The 24,104-nt window shown below is 45.5% G+C and overlaps 1 protein-coding gene across 4 annotated transcripts in view; it reads right to left on the reverse strand.

Moving 5' to 3' along the window:
• LOC112565205 (triple functional domain protein-like) overlaps positions 1–24,104 on the reverse strand; it is a 121,287-nt gene that overhangs the window by 22,555 nt on the left and 74,628 nt on the right. For all 4 annotated transcript variants that reach the window (XM_025240555.1, XM_025240546.1, XM_025240538.1 and 1 more), the window contains 3 exons: positions 17,073–17,334; positions 16,451–16,526; positions 15,753–15,882 (listed from right to left, as the gene is read on the reverse strand). In XM_025240555.1, the coding sequence (XP_025096340.1) occupies positions 15,753–15,882; positions 16,451–16,526; positions 17,073–17,334 (468 nt within the window). The remainder of the gene's footprint in view (positions 1–15,752; positions 15,883–16,450; positions 16,527–17,072; positions 17,335–24,104) is intronic.

The following is a 24,104-nucleotide window of genomic DNA, read 5'->3' on the forward strand; positions in this document are numbered from 1 at the left end:
TGTACAAGCCGCAGGCATCTCTCTCTAGGAAGACACGGAATAATAAATTATTGCATGGCCGCCGACAACTGGCATGTAATGAAACGTCAGGAGTTACCCAATCATTCGACCCAGCGGGGTAAACACACACAGGACTCTCTCCCCACCGGGACAAAGGAGGCGGCTCACGAGCTGGAAGTTGCTGAAGTCAAGGTAGGCATGGAGATGCGGACGGTTTGTAAAGAAGGAATATTTCCCAACAAAAACTTGCTACTGCCACGAGCGAGCACAGCCCATCAACAGTGCCTCCAGTGTTCAGCGCTGCCAATTTGTTGACATTAGTATTCCGAGTGGGAAAGACGCTTAGTTTATCGTGCCCGCGTCGTAGCGGGAGCTCTGCAAAAAAGCAAAACCTGGTGGTAGTGGTTCTCCTCTAGCTCAACTCTAGTCTCACAACAAGGCCCGCTAGGGTAGCAGCCTGACCGGAGGAGGCCCGCTGAGGCTCTGCAAGGAAATGCGAAAAAAATGGAACTGAGACAAGAATATAACAAACCAACCACAGTCAGTGCTACCTCCCGGCTAAAACCACGACCCCCGCATGTCCTGGGTTAAAAACAACACTGCGTGGTATAAATTCACAGATGATTGACGAGCGAGTCCCTTGCCAGTTACTTATACCACCAATAGTGCCAAACACAAAACTGCAGCTACTACTTTTTGTTACACCCCTCTCACATCCCACATTTCCTTTACCCCAGTCACATCAAGTTGGAGTCAACAGTGCAAGTGTTATCTTGTTTTTGTTTTTTTTTTAACCCTTGTGCTTTTGGCTAGACGCTAGTACAGACAGACACTCGCCAAATTCAGGAGGTAAAATGAAACATCAAGGTTTGATGCATGTTTTCAATTTAGAAACGCTATGCAGGTTTCACAACACCATTTCTTTATAGAACTAAATCTACTTGCTGTCACGCTTTGATGTCAGACTATGTAATTGCTTATTTTTTCACGGGTATGCTAGCACTTTCCATGCTGTGAAAGACTGCAAGATAGCCGTTACTTCTTATTTTCAACTTATCTGCACATGAAATACCTTCTTGCGATTTTATGTCCCTTTCTTGCATTGCGGTGATATAATGAAGACGGCGTAGCATGGCCCCACCCCACACAGATAGATATTGCCCATCATGTCTGTAACACTGTAAGGGCGTTGTTTTAGTCTGCCAGTCTCTGGTAAGTGTAATTATTTTGATGTTTCTCAGAGATGGCTGGGAAAGTTTTTCCCCCGATTCTCTCATGATGTACAAATAAGTGACATCGTTAGCTTCAACTTTAAATAACAACAACAAAAGCTCAGTTTAAGCTGGCTTTGATCGCAGGGCTGAAGCAACTCAAGGCTCAGAACTTCTTTTTCTTGGCGGCGGCAGTGGTGGTGAGGAGGTGGTGGGGTTTGGATGTCTACTGGGAGGAGATAATTACGCCGGCTTGAAAGGCCCCTTCAAACAGTTGTCAATGTTTTACTGCGAATCCAACGACCTCATCCATCGGAACCTCTCCTGCGTGAAGTCGATTCATACCGCGTGTGATGCAATACACCACTAGCATCGGTGCCAGCAAACTTCTCCTTCTGCTGCTGCACGCCGTTTGATTTACCGACGAGGCTGTTCGTGACATCTTGCCGACAAATGCTCACATCACTGTGTATTCCTCATTCCTTCACCTCTCATCTCCCAGCCCCTCTCGGTGCAGGGACACCACTCTGTTGTTCGATGTCAGGTGCATCGAATTAAAAAAAAAAAAAAGACAATATGAGTATGGACACAGGTGTAACGTCTGTATCGAGTTGTTGCCAGCTGCGCCCAGCTGCAGTTTTATGTGGAGTCGAGAATAGTGTGGCCTTCATTAGGAAAGCCGCTGAAAGAACCTAATCTCATCAGATCAATACACATACCGGCGGCAGCTCCACGCTAATGACCGTTTGCCCCATTTTCCTGAAACTTATTTTGTTACGCGAGCACACACAGTGGTCTCTGGCCAATCTGATGTGCATCACGACTGCACGAATGGGTACAGCAGATACGCGCGCGTTTGCGTGTGAGGGAGATATGTATATGATAATTATACTTTGAGTTTGTTACTTTTTTAAGCTAGAAGGGTGCAGACAATCTATTTTGAAATATAATTATAAATGTCATAATCATACGTAACTTATTTTGCGAACCAACAGCTGCAGTGTTGAGGTTTATTTTAGCACGGCAAAACAGTACACTCTTCCATCCCCACCCTTTCTATTTTCGGAAAAAAAGGCGCCCATCTCCAAGATTCAGCGCCTCCCTAGCTTTACAGCTTGACCTGATGCAACATGAGCACAGGTGAATCTGATAATCTCAGTGTACGTTTCTGGCAATGAATAATTGAGTGAAGAGGAAGCCCGCCTTGTTCCTGAGGGTAAATGACGGCCCTTCCTGTGTTTAATTATGTTTGACGCTGGCTTGATAGCGGGCATGCCAAAGACTGTTCATATTAATTCCTGTAGGTGTGAATACGCCCACGGACAGTCTCTGCTAAGGAAGGAGTGGGGGACGGAAAGGGGGGTAGTTGTGTGGTGCACTTGCTGTCCCTTTTCTACTGCTAAACATCCAAGTCTAAGTCCAAGCAGTCCTGAGAAAAACCACTGGCTAATCGGATCCACAGTGATTGCAAGTCAGCGGGTCTCAGTCTGCAAATCCACACAGTCCTGCCCCTTCCACTCGCTCCTCTTCACGGTCATACTGGAAGCTACCTCCCATGATTTCGAGTTTCACGGCTGAGAGGGTCCTCAGGCCAGCTAGACGCCTAGCCCTGAAGAGTGTGTCGTTTTTGTTGGCATTGATGGCAACATGTGTAGCATTGTCCGTGCCACGCCACGTCCTACAGTTTTACCTGCATTCACAGGTGGGCAAAGTCGCGGACCGTTAAATGCAGTGTACAATGTACGGTTGATAATTCAAACCGCTTCACAGTCTGTCTCCACTGTGTGATTCATGACATCTCGTGCCTTTATAAGCTGCGCAGTCTTCCAAGTTGCCAATGTCAAACCAGGACAACACTTGCAGCATTGACTACTTCTGCAGAATGCTGTTGAGGCCAGCCCGACCTCACTTCCCAAGTCCTGACACCAGGTGCTGGTAGGGGTAGTGGGGGATTCTTGCTACCCTTATCTCACGAGCCACCGGGAACAGCTAAGGGGTTGGTTGGTGAGTCGAGAGTCACTCGAGTGTCACTATTGCCCGCAGTGCCGTCTCCAACGATTCACACGTCCTCACAGAAAAGCACGTGTCGCCACAGAACATGTTCCGTCAAGCTCCACAACTTACTTTCAATCCATATCTCCAGCCCTCCACTTATTAAAAAAAATCTACTTACCATGGCGTTTGATTGTTTACAAGGCGTGTAACTGTGATGGTGCAGGATCAGCAATAGGAGGATGATAGCAGGAATTCAGAACGTAGTCTTTATAGTCAACTGACTATAATGGGACACAAAATCTTGTACGCCTCACCTTCTACATAAAAAGTAGTTGCGGGTACTTGCAGCGTCGTTCTCGATTAAGGCTTGCGTGGTGCAAAAATAAATGTTTTCTTTTTGTGTTTTTTTTTAACACACTAAAAAGAGTAAGGTCGGAAGGGTGAGGAGCAATCACTCATCAAAAACGATGGAGCAGTTAACACCACCGCTTACGCAGCTCTTCAGGCAAACGAAACCCTCCTTGTCTGCTTGTGAAAAGCTTTCAGTCAACTGATGCTGTCTGTGCAGGGCAACCCCTGAGAACATTAAACACGGTGGCTGAGATAAAGGTGCGGAGGCCACTCAGTCAAGCGCACTGTCAAGCAAATCGCCATCAACAAAGAAGTCAGCACTTTGATCCTCTTCTCCCGTTACGGATGGTTATGAGGCTGACCGGAACCGACTGGAGCGCTCCTTGCCTGTCTCCGTGTGTCCTTGTGCCTGCTGCACGGCCACTACACACCAACACAACATCTCCACCCCTAAGACACAAAACTGATCTGCACCCCGACTCATCTCTTGTACTGCGTGCACGGCAACATCATAAGCCGTCCGCAATCCGGGTACCTGCCTACGAGAGTGACGGGGCCTTTCATCAAAACAACAGCCAGGTGCTCTCGTGACGCACATTCGTACCCGTCTTATCTGAATTCGGCTCTCTCTTTTTCGGGCTACCTGGGTGTAGGAAAGGTGACTGACAGTTTAAATATTAGTCATCTCAACGGCCCAGTGCCTGACAGACGAAAGCCGAAGATTAAGTGATAAGAAAGCACTCTGTCAGTAAATAACATGTTCCCTGCTCGCTTTCTACCAAAACGTTTTTAAATACAAAATTCGACAGTTATTTTGCAGGTGTCGGGCCTTGGTATCTGGCGCCGACTTCTGTAGTCAAACCTGCCCAGAAATGCCGAAACTACGTCGACAATGGCAATTAGAGACGGCTGTAGCACGCTTATCAACTATCTGTACTCTGGGGTAGTTCAGTTAGCTACTGATGACTATGCATGCTATGAACCACGGTTATCAACTGTCTGTACTTTAGCGTCGCCAACGTTTGCTACAACGAGGACTCAACAATAAGCCGAGCCAAACCCACCCGATTTCTTAACTGTTTGCTTTTCATGATCGTCATTCACTGCATTTTATGTTTATTCTTAAATGATGCGATTATTTCTGGAACGGTTATATTTAAACTGGTTAATATTTGCATGTGAACATCTCAAGGTGCGAGTGCAACAATATTCTCACAAATATCCCCTCCTCCCCAGCATCTCACTCCCCCCAAAGCCAATGCTTGTCTCGCTCACTTGATGTTTATACCCGTGGTGTTCAGCAGAATGCAGACAAGCGACAAGAGTAATTACCTGCAAAAACTAGCATCGTCCAGGTGCTCGGCAAGAGCCTGTACGGCAGCTGCCTGGATCCCGCTGCACGGCCAGTGGTCCGCCTTGCGTGGTGGCATTGCTGGGGAACGCACGCAGCAAACCAGTCTTGACAATGACTGGCACCGCCACTTCACAAATCAAAGCTCCTTGCTGTATCCCAATCTTTTCGCGTCGACGAGGAGAGGGGATGAGAGATGGAGGTCACACTCTCCCTCCTGCCCTCCGTGTACTCCCTCCTGGTACAGTCTGGCACCTTCCCTGCGTGTCAGCTACGAAGACCGCGGCAATGAAATGCCCTTAAACGCGCACTCTCTCCGCAACATCCCGCCATGCAGGACACTCCAGCACCATCGCCTCGCTACGTGTCACGTGGTCAGCGGATGTAAGGCACAACGACACACGCACATCTTGAGCGTGCACACAGTTTACGTAACTCCGCTGACCTTGCTCCTTCTGCGCTCGTGCCTGCACAAGTGGACGCATTCTACGTGTGTGCGAGTGCGTGCGTTCGTGCGGTGTTCAAGCTTTTGTCCTCTGAACGGTTTCCGCTCGGATGCACCATACAACACTGGAGCAGCAAGGGACTTGCACTTAGTGGTTGATCGGCCTCACCCTCTCCCGAGCACAGGGCAGCAGATGGCGCCGTGATCCCCTGTATCGGCACCGCGCGCACGCACTCTCTCTGTGCATCTTTTCTGTTAGCGAGACGGAGGTGGACCAGAGGGTTGGCGGCAGCCGCTACTTCCCGGTGAACAGTCTTCACGGCAAGTCGCTGTGCCTGATGGGAGGAGCGGGCCACCAACACCTGGTCCGTGTCGCACAGTCAGAAAAATGTTGTTGCTTGCTGACGGCACTGCACAGTGTCACTGGGCTGCTGTCGCCGTCGTTGTTGTTGCTGCTGCTGCTGCTGGTGATGGTGGCGTAGATGGAGATCACCACATCACATGGCTGGGCGAGGAGCTCCCCCACTCTCTCCGTCTCCGCTTTACCTGAAGTGCAAGCGCTGGTCACGACGTTAGACAAACACCACCAGCAGCGACGCGCGCACACACACACCGAGGGAAAGGGTGGGGGACGACAGCACGACGCCGTCAGCCGCCACCACCACAAGGCTCGGGGCTCATCTCGGTCACGCAGCTGTCGCCTAGTGCTGCATGCTTCACGCTAATAGCAACAGCAGGACAGGGAGCCGAGAGGCGTGGACATAACTGAATGTCAACGTGAGTTTGCACGAGAGGATTAAGACCACCACCACCACATACACATGAAAACAACCAGTGAGAACTCGAAAAGATGGCATACGCAACTTCCGCTGCTGTTATTGTCGCGCCACACCGTTGGAAGCTACCATGTTAGGGTCAGATCAACGTCTGTGAGCGCGTGCACGTGCCAGAGAGAGAGAGACTGACCGCTGGGCAAGACCGCAGCATGAAAACCTCACCTTCCTTTAGTCATGTCTGGGCCCAAGGCGTCGGCCAAGAACTTGGGTCACACACACACACTCTGACCCCACCCCCCATTCTCTCTCTCTCACACATACACACAGAGGAAGAGAGAGAGTGAGTGAGAGAGAGAGGGAGCGCAAGAATCGGTGTTTTGAAGTGCCAATCAATATGTGCTGGCCTTGTCCCTACAAGCTCGACTGCAGAGACACATCCCCCCGCCCGACCCACCACCTCCTTGCATCTTTTGCAGCCCGCGTCTGGAATCTCCTGTCTACGTACAAGGCAAAGGCTGCCCGCGCATGCCTTCCACGAGGTTTTTTGGGGAGACAAAATGGCGGCGCGAGAAGTTGGTGCAGCATGGCTTGATACGTCACGCCAGGCTGGGCAGCGAACAAGATACTGATGTCCACTCGGAGACTTGTGCCCCCTCCCTCCTGTTGTCACAATACACCGTAACCCGCCACTAGACTTTGCTCCTTAAGATGTACATACAGTGCCAATGGAGGGGGATGGGGATGGAGGTTGGACACGACAGTCCTTTCTCCTCCTGCAGCCAGTAGGCAGGGTCCTCTCCCTCCAATAAACGCCGCCGGTCACAGTTGCATGTGAAATTAGCAAAGGCCCAGCGCCGATCAATAGGCTGATACACTTGGCAACCAGTACGATCAAGCCAGCTCAGCAATACGGAGTGGCATTGCGGGAAAAGGACGTGGAGAGAGGGAGAGAACAACAAAAAACAACAACAAAAATAGAAGAAAAAGCCTGTCAAGAACAGAGCAGCATATCGATGACAAAAAGATGGCGACTAAGAATCAGAAGTTTTCTGGTGGTGCCTGACACAGCCTTCATCCCCACCCCACCCCCCACCCCCAGACAACAACTTTTGTACAAAAACAAGCTCATCACTCTCTCATCTGCAGGTTGCTTCCGTTAAGTCTTAAGATAATTCTTAAGTCCCCGACACCACTTCCTACGCCCCCCTTTCTCTCCTGGCCCATTCAATTGATTCCCCACGTCAAGGGTTTACTCTTTTTTACTAACACGCACCAGCGGCTTTTCTTCTAGAGCTTTCACCAACTCGGGTCTGGTCAAATCGCCTTTCATTTCCTGCGGCGGGCTGCGTGTCTCTGGGAGAGAGGGCCGCTTTCTGACCGCGCCGGCACCGAGCACCACACAGCAACAGCCACCCTCCGACCGCCGCGCCGCACTCCTCACAACATCTCCCTCCCTCCTCGTTAATTCCTCCCCCCCCCCCCCGCGCTCTTGTCTCACATACACGCGCATGCCCTCACCCAGGTCAAAGGCCAGAGGACAGGCTTGAGGCCCATTATACGCAAGACGAGCGTTGATTTTTGATACAGGCTGTAGAGTAAAATTCCAGACCAAATCCTCCGCCGTCAACATATCAATATGTGTACTGTCGGCCGGCAGTAACGAGCTGTTGGTGCTGAGGGCGTGGCGAGAAGGGGAGGAGGGTACAGGTGAGGAGAGAGAAGTAGATCGAGTCATTACGGAAGCTTGTGTGTCCTTTGATCAGCACACAAATATGTCATCTTAGCCCCATCCCCTTCCTTCTGTGACGCACAGCCATAGATGACATCTGTGACTATGCGCACAATGAAACGATAAGGTGAGACGGGGAGGGAAGAGGTGATCATTGCTTACATAAGCTACTTATGTGCAGCTTAATAAACTGATGCCAGAGACGACATATTTGGCGCATTTCGCTGTTTCCCCATAACCCCCAATTCCATACTCCACTGCCAGCCCAGTGCTCGCGAGCCTTCCATTTTCAAGGCAGAACCCTCTCGACATCACGATGAAAACTTAATCTCAATATTTGTCGCCATATCGAAACTCTGGGTAAGGTACAAGGAAGGGAAAAAACATGGCCGTCGCATTCCGGCACGGCAGGCTGACGTCACCGCTCTCTCCGAGCCCCGCGCGCCTCTCTAGCGGCCATCTCTTGTCTTAATCATGATGGCAACGGATGGGCGCTGACGTCCGGGTTTATTTTCCCTGCCGACAGGTTTCTGCGCAAGCAGTCGCCTTCGATCTGTGTATCCCCCAGTTGGCTCTCAGCAAGACTATTTTCAGCTGCAGTTAAACTAGTCTGGAACACTTGATAGCTTCTCGTCACAGCAGGCAGGCTGCTCGCTACTCCCGGCCACGTTGCTCAATGCTTCTCACAATAGGCCGCCACTCCACAGGCGGGGTAGCTCCAGTGAAATTACGGCGCAACATAACATACACGGCACTATCATTGCCCCCCCCCCACCCCCACGACACCCCCCACCCGTTAGCACAGACGTCAGTGTTACCATAGTGCTAAATACCAATGATAAATGGGGTAAGTGTCAAGGTGGTCAAAGTCCCAGCTGACCTGAGGTGAAGGTAAAGAAGAACGTGATCGATACCCACCAGTTTCGCAAGCTCCAGTTTCTGCCTTGCTTTCTGTTAAAGCCCAGTTGCTAAAATAAGATGCAGCGAAGTAAACACAAGTATTTTTTTTTTCAACGACCGAAACTCCTAAACCGTCGGCATGCGCATGGGAGAAAGGGGAGAGAGGACAACGAGGAGGTGCAATGGACAGAAAGGACAGCGAGGCTTACTACCTACCACGTGGACAATTTGTGTGGGAAGCATCACCTGTCGTGTGAAGAAGTGATGAAAGTGCTTACTGAGATTTATGTGAGATTCCATAATCTTTCAAAAGAAAAATTAAGAAAAAAAAAGCGCGAACAAACATAATTTTTTTCAATGAGGGTGTGTGTTTTTGTTAGTAGTCAATCATGATTAATAAGAGTCTAAACTCTAAAGGAAAAGGAGCGGAGCCAAACGATACAAGATGAAAATAAGCAATACGCCAATTATGACTGTTGAGTTCTACAACTGCGACACGTGTTAACATCTACCAAGCTCACACCACCCACCCACCCATCCCCTTTCTCCAAACACCCACCTACCCCTAAGTACATGTATGTCATTTCCAGCAACAAGACGTTCAGATCTTCGTAAGAGCGGAGTTGACGATGGGGGTTAGGTACAATTGTCTGGTTTAACAATAAGGATTCTTTGATTTACTGCGTTTGGGTACGAAACCTCTCTCAATTTCTCTACCCTACTTTTTTGTCTTTTCCTAATGTAAAGCATTAAAAAAAAGGCAAGAAAACGGTTCTTACAACAGGACAGTAAACAATTTCAAAGGCCCCCTAACTATTTGTCTCGATGTGTACCTCCTTGCCCAGTTCATCACCTGCCAACTGGCTGGCACGAGACGCTATCAGTGCCTATCCACAAGATCGCTAGATGGAGACGGCAGACGTACAGGGGCCTTGTTCACATCCTGCTGCTGCTGCTGCCGTCTGCTATCCGTCCCCTCCCCCAATGAATGAACTGCTAAGGTGCGCTGCCTGGTGGGAGGCGTAAGGATCCAGATGTCAGGTGTACATGCGGTGCCCGTGAACAGACAGCTTGCCTCTAACGCATGTCTATCCAAACCTTCAAGCCTTATCCCTCGTTTGGGGTGAGAAAAAAGCGCCGATCTTTTTAGTGAAAACAAGCACACCAACGTTAACTAAAAGTGAGGAGAAATAAGGGGAATGTCATGGTCTTTGCAGTCGCGTTGCTGCTTTATTCGTTCATTACAAATATGCACGACCGGGGAAATCCCATGAGGGTTAGGTGGCATTCTGGAAGCTAAGACAAAAAAAAAAAAAAGGCTGCTGGCGGGTTAGCAGTCAGACGCCGCAGTTCCTTTATCTAGTTGCAGGATGACGTCAGGGAAGCAATCTGTTCTGGTTCTGGACACCGACTGCCGCCTGCCCCCCACTCTTCCATCCCCGTCACAACAGGCCACCCTGTTAATGCGGTCTGTTTTGACATAACGGCGCGCGCTCTAGCTCGCCCTTCTTATCACCTGTATGAAGGCGTCCAACAATCAGCAGAAAATTTGTGCACAGTGCAGCCTGTCAGTCCGCCCGACATCCGCCGTGCAAGCATCCTCCAGCCTAACGTTTCATGCCAGGCTTGAGGCCTGAGAGTAGTGCTCAACCAATCATGTGACCATTCTTTGCAAGCAGTTAGGACACACAAGAAGAGCTAAGGCTGCAATCAAGTTTTCTCAAATACCAAATATAAAAACAAGATTATCTTCTCGGTGTGAAATGGGAAACTGGGTCATTTGGGTGGGTGAGTGGAGAGAGAGTTTTCCTAATATTAATTGCGTTTTGAAGACATACAGCAAAAAGTCTGATTATCACAATATCTGTTATAAAGAGAAAGCCGTATATGAAGCAAACAGGTACCCACCTTCTCTCCCCCCCCCCTCCACTCCTCTTATGCCAGTAACGGTCTTGGTAATGCAATCTCTCTCTCTCGCTCTCACACACAGGGGAAAAAAGAAACAAGGGAGAGTAGCTTGTTCTCGTCATTCTATTTCAAGCTCCTCAAGATGTATTTTGAGGCATCTTTCGTGCACTGATTTTCGACAATTCTTGGCGCTAGCATTGTGCAAACACCATAAAAACGGCCCTAAATTGGACGGGCGAGCCAGGATATTATATCGGACCGCCTTGCAGCAATACACACCAGCTAGTGTCGGTCAGAAACCGATGCCCACAGTTCCGCAGGGCTGAACAGTTCCAGACTAAATCTTGACTTGGGTCACAGCGGCAGCAGACAGACGACTGGACTGACATACGCCTGGGAGAGGCAACAGAGGGGAGAACGGTCAGACGACTTGTACAGTTTTGTTATCGTTTATAACTGTTATAGGCGCAGTTTAGCATATGGCCCAGGAAATATTTGGTGAACCACTGCTCTGACATTAAATGCGTTCGGTTTTAATTTTTAGTCATGCCATACTAGAAAATGAACCATCACGATAATAAAGTGTTCTTCATTTCTGTGTAGTCTTTTCACAAATGCTGCTGTTGCTTCGATTTTATAAAACTGCCTGATGACTCTCACATGTATGTCCACTGGATATTGTGGATGGGAAAGCCAGTTGTATTTGTTTAAAGTTAGCGTTATTTAACTGCTAAGGAAAATACGCTGATACCTTTGGCAAAAATGTTTTGTGGATAAAACAATCATATGATGTTGAAGATTTTTGTGATCCGCTATTTTTTCATTCCCACCTCGATTTCTTATAAGCTCTTATAGTGAACATTTGCTCTTTCCCTCACTCACTCTGTGCGTGTTTGTCGTTAAAAAGGTAAATATTCAGAACAAAATGCTATAAATCCGTTGTATGTTATTTACAAGCCAGTGTGGTGACCATTACACGCCATTATTGAAGACATAGCAGTAAACACCAGCGATTGACATCCAGAAAGCCATCGTGAAAGAAGTCACGTGAGCAAGCTGGCCAATCAAGGTGCCGACATAATCTTCCTTTAGAACAGATATTCGTTTAGGAAAAGAAAATTCGCGAAACGCGGCTCCCCTGTCCCTTCCAGGTGCGGGCTCCGAACAAGAAAGGACTGGCAGGCGGGGTAGGAGGAAGTTTGTTTTTTTTTAGGGGAGGGGGGATGTGGGGAGATGCAGCACCACTAAGGTAGCGAGTCCTGCGTCAGCGAGGTGCCCACGTTTGTGTCTCCCTGTGCACCTACCGCAACACCCATCGCTTCCCCTCCATACCCTCATATTTTCTTTAGCTTTCCTTGACCCTGGCTGGTTGCTATGGCGATCTGCACTTAAATGCTGTTCGCCATGAAGATATCGATTTCCCCCCCCCCCCAACCCTTTCTCTCTCTGTTTTCCTCGCCATCCAAGTACAGCGCCGCCTCCTTTAACTTCCTCCCCATCTCCTAAACATTTGGCAAGCCTCGGTGCTGTTAAGCCACCCCAGGTTCCTATCGTCTTTACCCGTCCCTCCCTCGTAAGTCCACCCTTCCGACCCCCGTCCGAGTAACTTGCCGTTCGTCCTCTTACCAGAGAAGGCAAGATTTCCGTCTTTCAGCAAAGCTGTCAACAAACAATTAATGTCCACATCCATGACGGCCAGCTGCCGGCCAGTCACTTGCATGTACTCTAGCCATTCAAGACCTGTTGATGCATGGTCGCAAGCTCAGCTCGTGGGCTGCTTACAGACCCAAAGCACGACTACCTACAGTACCAAAACAATGGAGGCAGGTACCCCAGTATCGTAGACATCTGAGCCGCACTCTCGTCAAGAACCTGACAGCGAGACACAGCGTGTGCCTTCCATTTATACTAATCCTAAAGTAGGACGGTCTGTTGGTGCGTGATGACTCAAGTGGGTTGAGTAACCTATGAAGGCACTGCATGGTCGACTGGAACAGCTGTAACTGTCGTCACCTACACACCCAGGCACACTCACATACAAGAAGCCGACGAAGACGGCAGTGAAAGTGTCTGGGTGGAGGGAGACATTTGAATCCTTTCTAGACCTCCTACGCGCCATGTTTACAGGACGAACGGACGAGAACACATTTGCTGGATCAAAATCACAATAAATCGCACAGCCTGAACTACGAAAATTGCATCATGACCCTTTCAGAATACATCATGCTGAAACCCGTCTATACACCGCAAGACTGAAACCAAACCGCAACATGTACTCCACGCTCCTCAACCCTCCCCATGCGTCGTTATTCCGACATAAACATCTTCCAGGCTTTCTAGGGAGCAGACCCGTAAGAGAAAATACAAATTGTAATAGCTGTGAGATCTGGTCATGTCGGGTTAATCAAACTGACATGGTTATCCACCTCGATCGTTTTGAACTGATCTCGGCTCATTACTCCAGCATCTTCAATTATACCAGCCCTCTACGGGATGCCCGCTTACGTGTACGCACACATGTACACGGAGGATGAGCGTGTAGAACACAGGAAAACGGAAGGCATGCTGAAGTCATCTAAACAAACTCTGCTGTAGCTTAGCAATTAAATCCATAAATATTTCTCTTCAAACCATAAAACGGAAAGAAGCTATTATTCCTCATTAGCTTCACACAATCTTCTCAGGTGCCTGGCCTACCGACTCTGGCATTGCCTTGTACCAACATACATCAAGCTGAACAGGAGACGAAGAATGAAAACACAATCTGACAAATAGCTAATTTCAAAAATAAATTCAGAGATTAAAACAAACAGTTTTTGTCTTCACTGATGTGTCTGCTCTCCCATCTGCTGTTCATCAACATTTCAACCCCACAAAATATATGTCGTAAAGTGTCCTACACTGTTACTGCTCAACCATCTCCTTGAGAATGACATTAACTCTCTCTCACATACACACACTGCTTTCAAGGCAAATAAATAACTCTTGCTCCCTTCACCATGAAATTTCTAATAAACAAGAAATTGTCCATGAACAGACTCAGTATGACTTAATAAAATAAAGAAAAATTATTTCTACACAAACAGCACACACTCAGTACTTGAAACCCAACATACTTAACATTAGGACACTTGGTTATAGGAAAGTTCTTAGTGAAAGTAAAGTTCATTTCCACATTGTCCATTTCCACAATTCCTTTTATTGTGGTCAATTTCAAAACTATGCACATTAAAATGATGGAAGAAAACAACAAAACCAGAGAAGAAATACTAAATAAAAGTTAAACAGAAATGTTGATAGTATTCATATTCCTTCAATAGTTCATACTGCTGGATTTTCCTGAATGATCATAGCAAAATATGGCTACAGTAAGCAGTTTTCTGCTGAGAAACTTGGAAAAGTCTTAGGGTAAGACTTTCAAACAGTGTAAAAGAGGGTGATGTGGTATGGTACATAATGATGCATGCATAAATAATATGCTGCCTTTCAATTTTCACAAACATCCGTAAGACTTTTCCACAAAATCCAACAACCCTCTTCTCCCCACAAAAAAGTAAGTAAACAACTGAACATGCCATTGTTTATCATTAAGCAGGCTTGGAAGCAATTGAGAAATGGGCCATAACTCGTTTCATTCAACACCCAAACAGATAGAAGCTGACAATCAACAAAACAACAAAGTTCCGACTCACAATGTTTTTCTAACAAGTTGTATACGTGACTAAATCAAAGAACCCTTCTCATATCACTTCATGGTTTATTTTGCAGGGTCCTTAAAACTTTAACACGAAATAAGGGAGATAATTCATGTTTTGAAGAGCGCATGAGAAAGGAGGATGTAGTGTGCATAGATGCACTTTTAGTGCAGGGTGCAATTAGACAAACACACACACACACCTAGCATTACTTGTACACGTAAAACTTCAAGGAACACAAATAGATCAATGCAAGCATGCACACATATACACAGGTACATCCTTACACTGGGATATTCTCTCATTCCATACTCTGATACCTGGTGAGAAACTTTGATGTGTAAAGCACACCTAACACTGCATAAATGAACAGTTCAGAAATGTATTAGGGTCTGGTCATTGGCTGTGCTAGGATGTGAACCCATGGTACATTGACTAACCCACAAAGAAGTGAGCCTGAGAGTTACTCAGGATTAATGCAATTGGATTCCCCTAAGTGATAGTTGGGCTTGATTGGTCTTTACAGAAAATTCCAAGCTTGAGTAACACTTAGGGTTAACACCAAGAAGATAAGAATATCTGAAAAGGGATCTAAATAAACCAGTATTTACAAACATATGTCCAGGCGCAAGTAAAAGATTGAAAAAGACTTACCGTGTGTTCTCATTCCATTCAGGCATAATTCTCAATCAGTTCCAATGTAATATCAAGAGCTAAAGAGCTGCATGTTTTTCTCATTTGAGCATGAAAATATTTTGTGCACACATGCCTTAATAGGAGATCTGTTTATACATGCCATTTAAAAAGAAAGCAAGACACACAATATATAAAAATTATAATTTCTAGGAGAAGCTGAAGCCATCATTTAAAAATAAAATCTTTAGAATTTCACCAATAAAATTGTGAAATTCCATCATGTCCACAATTTGTATATTAAGCAGAATGTCAAAGGAATCAAGATTTGGATCAAATCCTGATGCATAAATTTAAATTCTTAACAGACACATTATCTTATGCAAATACTATTTTCTTTACCTTTTTGACATACAGATGCATGCAAAGTTTATTTCAAAACGACCTCTTTTACAGTCAAAAATAAAGTTTATCTTCAAATATGTAATAAAAACCAGGTTGGATTAGTTTAGTAGGAATGTGCTTCAATCCCGAGGTGATTTCACACAATGGCTAAAGATAGGGTGAGGAAACCAGAACACAGAGAGAGAATACCCGATGCCAAGGCCTGCGAACAGGTGTCACATACAGTATCCTGAGACTTGATATGAACTCAGAGCCTCTCACTGCAGTGGTGACAAGTGAGTGTTTTACAACACTACTAGGCTTCCCCCAAAACCCCAGAATATTATATGTGCTTTACGTGTCAATAATCCTACCTTCTCTGCAAGCAAGCTGACTATAGGTCTCTTCTCTCCCTTGGCTGCTCTTGTGGCCTCCAAGAGTCCTACCCCCTGTTTCTCGATTTTCCCATGGCTTAGTTTCCTCACTGGACTTGTTAACCATTTCCTGCAATGTCCATAAAGATACACCTGTAAATGGCGCCCAACAGCTCTGTGCTTACTTTTAATGACAAAAATATTTAAAACATAACTATTAATTGTAGTATATACTGTTCAGCGTCAGTTCATGAGAATCTAAAGCACAAAATACTATGTCCAGATATTTTAAGCGCAGACGCTGCTCACTTCTTTTTTTTTTCTTCTCAAAAACACATTTTACTAAAATATTTAAAATGAGATAAAAACTGGAAGTTCTGAGAAAAGGCCAAGTAAGGGAGACTATTGGTTGTACCATTCATTTCATTTATTGTATATTTATTATATATAATTATTTCCCTGCTGCAGGTGCAGAGTTCAAGAGTAGAAAGCAGCGACTACAATTTGTGTGTTAGGAAAATACCACTGTATTACCATTTCTCATAAATTAAATTTCATGCACTTATAAACCTGAATAAATAGCAAATGAAGTATTCATAATGGAGCCTGTTTTCTAGATTCCTGTTTAGAGCCAGAATCAGGAAGCTGACAGAACACATCACCACACATTTAACAACACATGATGCTTAAGTACCTACCTAAAGCTGCTGCGCCGTTTAGTAACAGGTGAGGAAGAAGAAGTATTTAGGGCTCCTGACCCTTCCCCTAAAGGTTCTGTAAAGCAAAACATAGCACACTGTGAAGCAAGTTCCATAAAAGATTCAAAGCCTGCAGATGAAAAACAGACAGTAATCAATGCTTATGTATTGGTGCAAACACTCGCCATGTCTAGCTGCAGGAAGAGAAATGTCAAGTGTAGAGCGCCCTACCCCTGATTGAACCATTCAGCTTGCACTGTCAATAAAATACTTCTTGTGACACTTTGCTTAGGCTTCATACCAGCAAACAGAGAGTGTGCGAGAGAAAGAGCAAAAGTAAAAGCTGACTAAAAAAGAGATGGAAATGGTAAAAATGGTAAATCAGATCATCAAAAACCTTATACACCAGATGACAAAATTGTGGAGATTCAACCTTGCTAAATGAGTGACATGTTTTGTGTTGTGTTTTGAGGGAATATCTGGGATGTTACACTAACATCTTTTATCTGTCCACAACAGCAAAACAAAGAAAATTTTACATCTTGGGGCATTCGCTTGTTTTCTATGTGTGATATTCTCACTCAGATTTCAGGAACATAATCAACACTACAATTTTTCTCACCATCTAGATCTAAGCTGTTTCTAGCCCCAGGTGCCCGTAATATAGGGACAGGCTTGAGTGTCGCCATCGGGACCAGTCCTTGTGAAGGATCAGCACCATCAGGGGGCATTGTTCGAATCAAGCACCAATCCCCAGGGGCCTGGGTAGGTCCCACGGTGGCTCCAGCCTCCACCACTTCCACTTGCTGTCCTCGTATAACACTCAGCTCACCTGGCCCACTTGCTGAGTAGTCCTCCACCACAACAGTAACATCACTGGCTCCCTGAAACAAACACCCAACAGTGTCATTCCTAGCTATCTGTAACAGGACATACAAGATGCTTCATTAGTTCACCCTTAAAGGGGCATGTAGATATTCATATATCCATAACTCACTAACATAATTTAAACTCTATAATACACAGACATATATAAGAATTTTGATTTTACATATACATTACATATATTAGTGAAATCTCTGGAGGCAGTCAACATGTTAATATGTTAATGACACCAAGAATGAGTGCTAGAGTTAGACTGTGCAGGACAACAAGGCACTATGGGCCTATTTTGTGTTACATCACAATACAAAGACTGTGCATATGCTATATCATATGAAACTGTATACTCAAGCTTCCATCAACAAATCTACTGTAATACCTTTTACATCTGCATACAGTCTAGCAAATAAAAAAAGGAGAAACAGCAGATCACACTCTTTCCAAGTATGTTTTAGACCATGCTTCCATGCATGCATAATTGAAAGAATCCAAGAGTGGAGTGTCAATGTGGTCAGAATCATCTGAATGATTTCATGATTTCATGTCAATGATTCAGATGAGAAAAAGATCTTTCTTCTCAGCATTGTTGATGAAACATGATGAAACCTATAGATAATTAAATACTTCTGGTTTACATTTTTATATCACTAACACACTGCACCTTGGGTAACTGTGTATTTGAGGATCGGGAAGGCACACTGTTCATGAAGGTGTCTGGTGAAGTAAATGCATTAGAAAATGTCTACAAAAGAAAGTAAACCAACTTGTTTCCTCACAGACCTCAGTGAACATATAGTCTTTATATGTTATTCACAAACCTAACAAAGTCTTCTCTCATCACCTTTGCAAGCACTGTTCCTACTCTACCTCATAAAGTTCTCCACACCTTTTTCACTGAACTCCTCAGTGAACACTGTTCTTACACTTTCTCACTCCCAACCATCAGTGGTCAGCCAGATGTATATACAAAAGGAGAACCTATTATATTTCAATGTTGCAAAATGTGCATATAAATAACAGTGTAAATGAGGTTGTTACCAAGACAGCTTTAACACTATCCCTCTTAACTCATGCTGCAGGTCTACAGGAATTACAGGAATATATCATTTTCATATTCTTCCTGAAGACAAAATATTTTCAGCCAAAATTTGAATTTTGCACTCTGCTCTATTACATCCCATTCTCCTACAAGGAACCACCACTTTATCCCTACTTGAGTGATCAGTCTTGTTGTGTAAGCTGTTCAGTACAGGAAAAAAAAAGTGTTTAAATGCACTACCATTTGCATGATCCACAAGTTGGAAGAAAACAACTTTTTTTTTCATGGGAAAACATATTGATTACATAAGACAGAATGCTGAGCCACTCATTTCTGGCAGTCCTCTAATAGAAAATGATGAATTAAATAATCTTTCTTTCTCTGCATTACATTCAAAACAACCCCTTCCTTTTGGGCCATCAAGTGTACAGCCGTCCTTCATGCTCTTTACAAATGGGGAGAGGTTCCTGCTAATGCCTGCACTAGAATCTTTGCCTCCCCCTTCTACCCCTCTTCTCACTGAGATAACATATGTCTCAGAAAACCAGTGCAAACGTTGGACTGTTTCACAGGAGGCAGAACACCTGATAGCACAATGCCAAGATGACAATCAGTACTTCGCCCTTTCCCGCTACCCCTGTTATCATGTATGTGTTGCACAGACCGGCCCGGGTGTCCAAGAGCTGTTTGGCTCCTCTGTTGATCTGAGTGCGTGTAGTGTCCACACTTCGACCCCTGCAGAAGCGAAAACTCGCCGTCGCAGAACATAGTCCTTGTAAAGCTTACTTTCATGTTTACTTTTAACTGCATAAAGTCTCCATATGCACTGCGAAATGCTGCTCAAGAGCTACCTCCATCCAGAGACATGCGCGCAAATCAGCTTCACTTCAAGTGAATCGTCTTTATCGTCGGCAGGTCGACCACTATTGCCTGCTGTTGTGAGCGCTATATCATCACTATATCAAGGACTGCAGCATCAGTAAGGGCAGCAATTGCATTTACAGCTTTCCAAAACAAACCAAACAAACACACATACACAACTGGAAGAAGTCAGCATGGTGTCTGGGTCGAGCAAAATGTATTAATAATCATTTCCCGGGGCCTAAGGTCATCTCTGACTCTATCTACAGGCCAGGTCCATCTTAAGCAAAAGCCACTCAATCGGTGTGGTGCCAGTTTTCTCTGGCGTTTTTGCATCAGCAAGAAAACGGGCATCTTGGCCTCGATCCTAAGCACAGAGACACGTAGGTGGGTATAGCAGATGCACCTCTAGCCATGCCTGACTAGAAGTTCGTGCTACTTGTTAACAGTTTGGATTATAGGCTTGTGCATCTCACTCTCTCTCGCTCTCTATACACAAACAAAATCAGAAATTTGAACGTGATCTTTTTCGGACAAGTACAATAAGAGTGCACTATCAACTGCGACACAAGTGAAAGAAGGGGGTGCTGGTGGTTGAGGTAGGTGGGGGAGACGGGCACTAGTGTTTAATCTGGTCCGCCATTAGGGCCTGGAGTGAGACTTTCTAAAGGCTCTTTATTAAGTAAAACAAAAAAATTTACCCGCGGTATTTTAGGCGAGACAAAAATACATTTTAAGTCCAAAAAGAAAATTTAACTTAAATGAAACGGCAACTGATGTAACTTTCACTCAAAATTTAACCCCACTTTTATCAACCCTTGAAGGATGAAGTCAGATAATTATCCTGAAAATAGGAAAGAAACCGTAAGTTTGCAGACTGTTAGCAAAAGAAATATAGGCAAGCAAATGTTGAGTTAAGCGTAGAGTGCTTGAACAACTGACGTTCCCAGAAATGTGACAAGAAAAACAAACTGCCAGAACAGTGCTGAACCTCAAATATTTAATTTGTAGCTCAAGGATTCAGCTGATGCTGACTCTAACCAAAAGAACTTGAGAAACGGGCGCAAGAAGGTGAAGAAAAACGGAATAATTCTGCAGTCAAACAATGTAGTAATATACACAATCAACAGTGCTTTTAGCCTTCATCAGAACTGTCAAGTCTCACTAAAACACTTTTGATAGTGCTTTCCAGAGCATTCATTTCAGCAGGAGTCCATGCTCTACTGTTTCTCACAGTGAGAGGCAGGGGCCTAAGCAAGGGTTAGGCAATAGTTGCACACCGATGAAAAAAAGACAGCCACTGAAAGAAAAGAGATCTGCGTCCCGACAGGAATCTGGGCAGAAAATGGGTCTGACCCCTCCGATGGCACAGGCAGCTCGAATCTGTTACTAATTCTGCTGCACAAAGTTAGAAGGGGGTCAGGAGAATCCCCACTGAGTGAAGAGGATATCTTGCTATCCTCAAAAGCTGATAAAGAAGTCTGAGGCACAGAGTGTGCATCCAAACAGCCCGAGAAACATCACTTACACCAAGCTTATTTATTGGAAAAGCTTTCTAACAAGCAGTAGACTGCACAGCAGACGGGTTTTCTGGGCTCCAGGGAATTAAAAAAAAACCTACCTTTACAGGCAAGGAATTGCAAGCATGAAATGTTCATTGGGTTGACGGAACTGACATAAATTATGGAAGATATAATGGCGTTAACAAACGTTAGATGCTTGTGTTCAGCTGCTGGTACCCTTTCTGCTATAGCTTAGCAATACCAACTATACCCATAGGCAAAAAAATGGCAGAAGGCTCAATAGTATCAATTTCTATCAAGACAAGTATCATACACATGTACCAGTGTCTGCTAATTTCTCCTTCCTCTAATACTTTGAGTACTTCAGTTTTCATCTCTTTTCCTCTCTCTCTCACACACACTATTTCAACTACTGGAACGACCATGAAATTATTTCGTTTCATTCCCCGCATGGAGGAGAATGCAGCTCCTACAGTCTAACCATGCTAGATTGCCAAACAACGCTCACGGCACCGAAAATGGTCACAGACATTTACCTGACTGCAACATTTTTGTAACAGACAAAAGCGCATCGGCCAAGTGGGTCGCTCAATGGGACGAGCAACGCTGAAAAGCTGATGCCGTGCACAGAGGAATCTCGCCGTAATTTAAGTCTGATTGAAGGTCGCAAGGGAAATTCACAACAGAAATAAATCTTTGCCTCTGGCAGCTGGAGTATGCTCCAACACCTAATCGGTTTCGCCACATTTTATACACTTTCTCCTGGAAAGAAAGCAAATAACCTTCCGAAAGAAGTCCGCATCCGGAACAGCTTTCAGGCCATTACGGTGCATGCATTTTGCCAGTGACGAGAGTGTGAACTTCCTATTTAAATTGGGCCAGTGACAGCATCGAAAATAAAACGACTGGCTCCGGGAGACGCATCTCAGATAAGCTGTTTCCTCCCCTCGCTCCCGGTGTTAGAGGTTTCCAACATCACCATCAACATTCGTTTAGGTGGCTAGAGGGTGAGCGGCACGGACGTCAAGCGTTGGCGAGGAAGGCGCCATCTATCAGGCTGACGTGCGCTTCCAGCCCTCGCCCTTCCGCCGGTCTGGCCGTGTAAACAAACAGCATCTCGCATCTCGACGGCCGCAAACAGCCTCCTGAAATTCATTGTTACCCAAACTAGTTATCTGAACCTTTTGTCTAAATGGATTCTTGAGCTCCACTAGCTTTGGAAAGCCAGCACGGTGTACAGTTTTATGGCGAGTCAGCACTTGAGGCTCTCTCACGGCATGCTCGTCCAGCCCTGTCAACAGGTGGCCATCCAGGGAAAGATCCGGAGCGAGGTCCACAACATACACTGCCGCTGTCTTGATGATGAACTCTACCGTCGCATCACTATTTCAGTCCTTAAAAAATACGCCCGTTTTACTAAAAGCAAGCACATTTAGAAATCAAAGAAGCCATATCAATAGGAACTGTACTGGATCCTTCGTTACATACTCTTTAAAGGGGTATCAGAGTATTCGTGAAGCCAGAACTTCTGATCAACAAGGCTAGCCAATCTGACTTGGCGCACACATGGCATACCGATTTAAATCTATGGTACCAGCTGATCCACCACCCCACCCCGAATTCTCTTAACACTAATAAATGGACATAAAAAAGGTCTCCAGTTATAATGGTCTGTAACCAAACGTTTTGCAGACACAAACAGTTGATGAGAAACAGACGATGAACATGGAAGACATTTTCACAGCTCCCTTGATGGTCGTGTGACTGCAGATTGTATGGCCCATAACGCAATGAAACAACGCACGCATTTTTTTTTTTCATGCGATCAGCTACATACTTCTTTCATCACGGCACAGGGAAAAAAACAGCGGGAGGGGTGAATAGAGAAATAGAGAGCACAAAACCGACCAAGGAAAAAAAAAAGACGCAAAAACACAAGCTGGAGATTTTACCTGCGACAGTGAAACGCCCATTAACAGGAAAATCCACTTGGCGCTATCAAATTCTTGGTATCTCTTCAAAGTGTGAGGAAAATGCTGCATCGACTGTTTACTGGCGAAGAAGAGGTAGGGGAAGAAGGACAGAAGAAGGATAGCGAAGAAACTTTGATGGTTACTAGATGGTTACATACAAAGAATTGGAGCTGAAAGTGGAAGTGCAGCCCTTCCCTGCCTGAGAGCTCTAGGCGGCAAGGAAATGGTTCACTGGAGCTGGGCCCTGGCTGTCCTGGACACAACAGGACCTTTCTGTGGCCAGGCGCCTGTCCTTTCCGCTGCACTTCTGGTGCGTGGGCCAAGGGCACCAAGCGTTGACACGTGCAGTCGCTAGCACAGACCGCACGGGACGTGACATCACAGTCTTAACGGGACTACCAACGACTTGGGCAGCTGTCCATCTGTCGGACTCGGTGTCTGCGTGCGAGCGCCAATATACTAGTAGTACTTACTTGTACGGAGCTACTCATGTCACGTCAGTACAAATGTAGTTTTCATTTATAAACGGGGGAACTTTTTCATATTTAGGTACTTCGAATTGTGGATCAGGTCTCGTTTTCTCGTTCCCTTCGTCTTCTCGGGCTGTCTCATATTATCTCGTACCCTGCCTCTGCACAACCTGTTTCTCCGTGGTTCCTTATCACCTTTTCCACGGATGCAAGCGCCTCTATATTTATAAATCGCCACCTGCACAAGCGCGTGCGTATTCTCCAGATCTGCAGTATTAGTCCCACAAAGTAATTCCGCTAAATGTCACATGTGCTTCAAAGCAAATCCTTTCTTTCAGCGCCAATCATTACTTTGTCTTGTGACATTCGCTACATGACAGACCCGTCTGTCTACAAAGCTGCAGCCGTCTGACCACACGATGCCGAGGACAGAAGACAACGACATTACTTGCCTAGAATGTAAAACAGATGACAGTTAATGTAGAAGAACGTTGTTAAGTCCACGTGGTCACTGCTAGCGCACTTGGCAACGAGGAAACCACAAAGTGTGTCCTGCGAGAAACTGCTGGCTTCCCCGCCTGGGAACTCTGTCACATGTCTACAAGTCAACTCCTAAGGTTTCCTATGTGCACTTCCACCCCATTCTCGCAGTTGTACTCACCAGTTCTCTATGCGTCATAAGAACATCACTTACTTCAAGGAACTTCAGTAGCTCTTAAAGCTCAGAAAATGATAAGTTATTCCAGTATTCATTCTATATTACCTATAACACCAATTAGTAACACGGAAGAGGTACGCGACGATCAAAAGATCTCTTGTAACGACCTCAGTTTTTTTCCCCCATTGATTATTTATTTCTTGTTACCTGTCATCAAGTAACTTATGAAAATGTAGTTAATAACTTGA

The sequence above is a fragment of the Pomacea canaliculata genome, linkage group LG1, assembly GCF_003073045.1.
Source record: "Pomacea canaliculata isolate SZHN2017 linkage group LG1, ASM307304v1, whole genome shotgun sequence".
Taxonomy (NCBI): domain Eukaryota; kingdom Metazoa; phylum Mollusca; class Gastropoda; order Architaenioglossa; family Ampullariidae; genus Pomacea; species Pomacea canaliculata.